The sequence below is a fragment of the Diprion similis genome, chromosome 14 (genome assembly GCF_021155765.1).
Source record: "Diprion similis isolate iyDipSimi1 chromosome 14, iyDipSimi1.1, whole genome shotgun sequence".
NCBI lineage: Eukaryota > Metazoa > Arthropoda > Insecta > Hymenoptera > Diprionidae > Diprion > Diprion similis.
The window spans coordinates 7,702,933-7,709,260 of record NC_060118.1 but is presented as its reverse complement, the minus strand read 5'-3'; the positions used below and the strand labels follow the sequence as shown (position 1 = coordinate 7,709,260).

At 35.0% G+C, this 6,328-nt stretch overlaps 2 protein-coding genes across 2 annotated transcripts in view; one reads left to right on the top strand and one right to left on the bottom strand.

Annotated features, from left to right (window-relative positions):
• The first annotated feature begins 683 nt into the window (after nucleotides 1–683).
• LOC124414831 (armadillo repeat-containing protein 6 homolog) lies at nucleotides 684–3,379 on the top strand. Its single transcript, XM_046895924.1, has 5 exons — nucleotides 684–958; nucleotides 1,129–1,469; nucleotides 1,591–1,886; nucleotides 1,964–2,229; nucleotides 2,307–3,379. The coding sequence occupies exons 1-5, from the start codon at nucleotides 842–844 to the stop codon at nucleotides 2,676–2,678; spliced, it is 1,392 nt and encodes a 463-aa protein (XP_046751880.1). The 5' UTR covers nucleotides 684–841; the 3' UTR covers nucleotides 2,679–3,379.
• A 1,484-nt stretch (nucleotides 3,380–4,863) lies between these two features.
• Nucleotides 4,864–6,328, bottom strand: part of LOC124414833 (thrombospondin type-1 domain-containing protein 4-like) — a 65,647-nt gene continuing 64,182 nt past the window's right edge. The window contains exon 19 of the mRNA XM_046895927.1: nucleotides 4,864–6,141. Coding sequence (XP_046751883.1) covers nucleotides 6,020–6,141 — 122 coding nt within the window. The 3' untranslated portion in view covers nucleotides 4,864–6,019. The remainder of the gene's footprint in view (nucleotides 6,142–6,328) is intronic.

Genomic DNA, 6,328 nt, shown 5'->3' with positions numbered 1-6,328 from the left:
GAGGATATTAATGCATTACTACTAGTCGATGGCATCTAATAAAATTCACTCAACTTTAGGGAGATTGATTATAAAAGATTAACTTTGGCGTGATGATTGTAATCCAAGTGACTCTACGGACTCTGATGATAAAGCAGTTATCTTCTAAGCATATGCACCGGAGTTAACTGTTTTATCATCAGATGCCGTAGAGTTACTTGGATTATTGGGTAGGTCTTTTATAATGAGCCTCGTTAAAATTGAGTGAATTTTATTGAGGGCTATCAATGTTATACTTCCTGCGGTTACCGCTTATGGAAAATGATAGGACTGGCTCGCGACATGTCCATATGCTCCAAAGTCTTATGGGATTCCGATGTAAAATCGAGTCGGCATGGCATGGCAGAATCCTGCAATTTTCTACCGCGCTCATCATCACCCTACATCATTACGCTAAATTCCATAAAGCTAGCAGCTTGAAGAGCCTGAGAGAGTTCACGCTCGCATTTTCGTGACCTCGACGTCTCGCAACTATTGGCGACAATGACCAATTGCAATGCTTCTAATGCATACATGCAACTATACACGTTTAAACAAATTTAGTTCATGTAATTACGGTAAAACGTCACTATCTGTCGAGGTTTAAGTGGCGCCACCGGGTACGAAAATTTGAAATAGGTAGAATTTGTGTCGAGAAGAAATAAAGTAGAGAATGAGACAACAAAACCTGAAAGTGCCTCATATTTCCAAAGATGGTAGTGTAGTGATCGGCATCAGGGTCGAGGCAAGCTGGTAATATTCGTATCCTTGTACAGATTTATCTCATTGTCAATCCGACTGGCAAACAAAGAAACACTCAATCATGGTTCGCGTTATAACGCAAGAAACCTACGACGAAGTCGTAAAGGAAAATATTGAAGAATTCTCGATGTCGCCGGAGGAGGCTATCGACGATGCTGTCAAACAATTCGAGGCCCAAGTACGTAATTTTTAACATTCGTCTGAATATAGAACAATCGTCATCCAACGACAACAGTTTTTCTAACCAAAAAGAAAATTCTCCATTCGCCAAGTCAACCCGCTTCATTTCACAGTTCGAGTCTCAAATATCTTTAGAAGTATCGATATTGATCAACGCTTTGCTTCCAGGGCATCGATCTGAGTAACGTGATTAAGGATTTGGTCATTTCTAACGACTCCGAAACGATTCAAACCTGTCTGAATGTACTGACTGCCCGTTCCAAGTCAAACAACAAAGATGACTGTACAGACATTCAGGATTCTCTACAGAAGCTTCAAACTGAATTTAATAAGGACATGGCGAGACGTATGCTCGCTGCAAAGCACGGAGCCTATTGTACATTAATCGATCTAATCGAGGAATCCAAAGATAACGATACGATACTGATACCAGCGCTGAAAACTATCACTTCTCTAATGACTGGATACCCGGATTTATTAGATGACAAAGGCATCGCTTTACAAATAGAGTTAGTACTATGATTCACTGTGTTTTCTATGAATGGTCAAAAAGTATGAGAATTGATTTGTGTTTTTTTTTTGCGACTTCAAACCTGGATGAATAAAACGTTTCACAAATTCATTTTACAGACTTTTGGACTGTCAGAGGGACATATCGACGGTACAGGCAGTGCTTCGTTGGATACGAGAATGTTGTATAAAGCACGAAATGAACAGGCAAAATATATTCCAAGCCAATGTCCTTGATAAGCTTAAACAACTATTAGACAGAGAAGAAACAGCAGGAAGCGAGTTAAAGGACATTTGTGCGGTATTCAGGGCTTTGGTACTGGACGATGATGTTAGACACGAATACGGAAAGGCACACGAACACGCAACCGCTATCGCGAAAGATTCCCTTGCTCCGCTTACCTCCTTGCTTCAAAGTAATTATTGTTTCTATTTTTACACATCCAGCATACGTAAATCACATTTAAATACATTCAACAAATAAATATTCCAGGATTCCAAAATGACAAAAGCGTCGTCGGGGATTTAATGCTCACTCTGGCATCTCTGATTGTCAGAAACGAATTTTGCCAGACGGTACATGATGCCGGTGGTTTGAAATTCATCCTCGACGTAATGGTCGATTATCCTGATGCAGAAAAGCTGAATCGACAAGCGTTGAAGTTGCTTAAAGCTCTGGCGGGAAACGATGACGTCAAAGCACATATTGTCACTTCTGGCGGAGTTCCTCTGATTGTATCTGCAATCAGCAGACTTAAGGTAGTAATTTTCAGTCAATAATTTTAGCACAGACTAAGTCGAGTCTTTCTAAATCCATATTATTTCCTGACTTACAGAACTTTGAGACAATCGCTGCAGCAGGAATGGCTTGTATCTCAGCGTTGACGCTGAGGAGTCCATCTAACGCAGGTGTTTTTTACGACTGTGGTGCACCGTTAGTGATCGTAGACACAATAAAGACGCATCCGAACAGTATGAATGTGATAAGACAAGCTTCTTGGGCTGTAAGAAACATGTCTGTGAGAAATAAGACCGAGTCACGTGAATTCTTGGTACATGGTATCGAAGATCTGTTTCTAAACGCTATGCAGAAGCACGGTGAGAGGCTTGAGGAGGACATCAAAGCCGCTCTTAGAGACTTGGGACTGAAGGTCCAGCTAAAGGAAAGGTGGGTCGGTAAAGGTGGCTCGTTAAGGAACGACGACTAATTGAGAGCAACAGGCATTGCTTTATCGTTTTCTTGTAATAATTTATCAATTTCGCTGAGCAAGATTGAAGGCCGTATTCCGCCGTTCGAGGAAAAGTAATACCGTCTTGAGTATTGGTATCTCCTGGAAATTGGATCACTATTGAGGAAAGGTCGAATTAAATTTCTATTAAAGAACAAAAATTGCATTTTTCTTTCCAGAACTGCCTACGAAATAAATAAATATGAAAAATGTTATTCCGTTCATGATGAGTAAATGGCAATGATCATAACTGATGATCGAGAAATAAGAAGCAAGAATTAAATTATACAAGGTTTTTTTGTTGTTTAATATCGATTGTTTGGTTCTTATTCGTTTCCTTTAGGAAAGTTATTTCTTTTATAAAACATATATATTCATATATTTTACACGAAATTTTGTTATAACCTGTTTTATAAACGTATACTTATCGTCATGCATTTTTATTAATTTATTTTAACTTTTTTCAACGTGACCTAACTGCCAACTATAAAACTACTTACTATGTATTTATGATAAGACTCATTGACTTTACACTATATTTATATCAAATATATATATAGCATGTTTACATATTCGGTCTTGTTTGTTTTTTTCTTGCGATGAACGTACAATTTATCCATTTCCTCATTCCATCGGAGTGTGTGAAAACTCAATAAACATTGAAGTAAATTTTTCGTGCTGATCGAACAAGAAAAGACAAGGTGAAGATGTATTTTTAAACTAACATGCTCCATGACGCATTGCTTTCAAATTCATATTTGCTATAGTCAGAATAAGACTGCAACTCCAAAGTATTGAATACATACTATGTATTATACATATATACAAACAGTCGTAAAATACTAAATTAATGGCAGTTTACGTAAGCTTGAATAAAATAATTTTAAACGATATTTTTTTTATACAACACTAATGCATTGTTTAATGTTAATCTATTAACTAAGTAAGAGTAATACGAATTCGTATAATACTAAGAAAGCTAAGCATAATATTAGTCATTTCTTCGATACAGAAATACATCAGCGAACACGGTTCAAATCATATTATCGATGAATTGTGCTAACGAATCGGTACAAGAATTAAATTTGATTTCTGTTGGTCGTTATTATTATATTCGGTCTAAGGCTGCAGAGAAATTTCTATATTTCTCATGAAATTATAAAAATGTGATGTAATTTCGGTTTATGCGTTTTAATCGATCAACCTGAATACTTGTGACGTGGGATGAACTGATGCAAATTCATGCATGCGTTGTTTGATTGCTGTAATCTAAGTGTCAACAAAACTTGTAATCTCGCAATTTTGTTTTTTCTTGAATAGTCACGTCAACACCTAAACCGCATATAAATAATAATATTTAACTGCACTTATCGCAATTATTATAACTCAAAGCATTACATATTGTACTTATATAAAGTGTGTAGATGCTGTTGAATATTCAATTTCTTTTATCCTTTTTTTTTTTTTTACACTTATTGGTAATTAATTATACTGTTACTCGTTAATTTAATATTCATTAGTAGTAATTAATTACCGACTATCGACACGCTTCGTTCATCGCGTTACATCACAATTATATATCTTATTGCCTATACATAGTTTCATGACTTTCATCCACTCTGAGAAGTTGTGTGTTCATACGATTTTCGATCGACGTGATTAAAGTAAGAAACTTGCTACTTGACATTGAAAAGAGATCATCGGGTGAAACAAGAAGCTCGACGAACAAATTTGAATACCTTGATTAACAGTGAGAAACGGTGTTTTTTTTTTTTTTTTTTGACAAATTATAAGAATAATTATTCATTGCGATCAATTTTACGTATTTTTTTTTTTTTTTTTTTTTTTTTTTTTAATAATTATACAATTCTCTTAGGTCCAGGGAATAATTAATCATAACTTTATCGTCGTAAAAATCTTCACGTAATTTTACTCTCACGTTTCATTTTAACAAGGTATAACGAATGAAAGTTAGTTGCAGAAAAGAAGACGAGGGGGGGCAACAACGTTTAAATTATAAATTCCAAAGAGTTATCAGGTTGAATAGATCCGCGGTTCGTCACACTATCGCGCATCTCTGCGTGCCAAAGAGTTATTTTTACTTAGGTGTTGAAATACAGCGACGTGACAAAAAATATCCATATATGCGAGTATATTTAAAAAAAATTGCCGCGACGAATCTCTCGGCAAGTCGCATAGATATGTATGTATGTACATATTCCATCATCATACTCTGTCAGCCACATGAATAAACGACCATCGTAAGACAGTGACAGAAGTAGAAGCAGCGCTACGTAGGTACGCTTAGCTGAATTATAATTTCAAACGCGGGATAATATGACGTATGATTTATAAGCTACGATTAAAAAGCAGTACATACATGCACGAATGCATCTATATACGTTTATATGAATAGCGCGCGTCATAATCTCCTTCGAACCTATAAAACGTAGGTATTAACGAAGAAACTGATTGATAGATCTTTTCGAAGAGAAAAGTGAGGGACAAAAGTATAAAAGAGAAATAACAAAAAAACGACATTTACGTTTCACACGATTTCAAATCCGTAATTACCTCGCCTGTGTCACTTTAGGAAAGAAGAAAAAATCTAGAAAACGGCAATCTTCTCGTACCTCAATTGTTTCTAAAAATCTTTATATATACTTCTAGTTAGTAACAAATCTGCATTGTGTATCACGTGTATATGTAATGTATACCTACTCGATTACGATATTGATAAAGTCTGATGACAATGTGATACAATAATGATAATTTATACACAATAGATAGAAATAAATTTTAAATATGATATAAAATAGAAATTCGTACTATTACAATTAAATGTACTTAGATAGGTATGATATCATACTTATAAGCCCGTCGAAAGATCTTTAATCGTTAATATAATATCGATTTGTCACTTACATACAGCCAAACAACGATATTGGCAAATACTGTTCATGCGCGACAAGCTGCAATCGAAAAGAATTGAGAGAAGTAAAATAAATTCTGAAATATTACGGTAGTTCAATTCTAATAAAATGTATAATTTCTTTTTTTTGTTTTTTCGAAACAAATGAGATTCCGTACTTTGTTATATATATATTAGAGATTGATACCCTCGATCGCAACAGGCGTTTCACACCTTATTTATCCACCTATTTCTTTTTCATTCACACTGAAATTTAAAGCGTCAAAAAATAGAAGAACACGAAATACGGCTATACCGTATACATACGCAGGCTTCGTTTTCAGAATTTAACGTCTTGTGGTGAAAATGAGTTGTTTTAAAAAAAAGTTATACAATTATTCGACTACACTCATAGATGGTCGCGGCAACCGCAGCAGGAATGCTTGTAGTACTTTATTCGACACAATCGAGCCTTCAAGACCAGAGTACAATTTGGATATTTGTCAACGCAGTCGGACTTTTCGTGAACTTCTGGAAACAAATATAATATTATGTTATTACACATTGTAACGATTGCGATATAAATTAATAGAAAGTAAAATAAAAAAAAATGTGAAGTACTTCTGACTACATCGTTTCGTATTTCTCTTTATTCTTTATTCTTTGTTATGTTTTTTTTTTTCAATAAAAAAAAAAAAAGCATAAATATCATATTTGT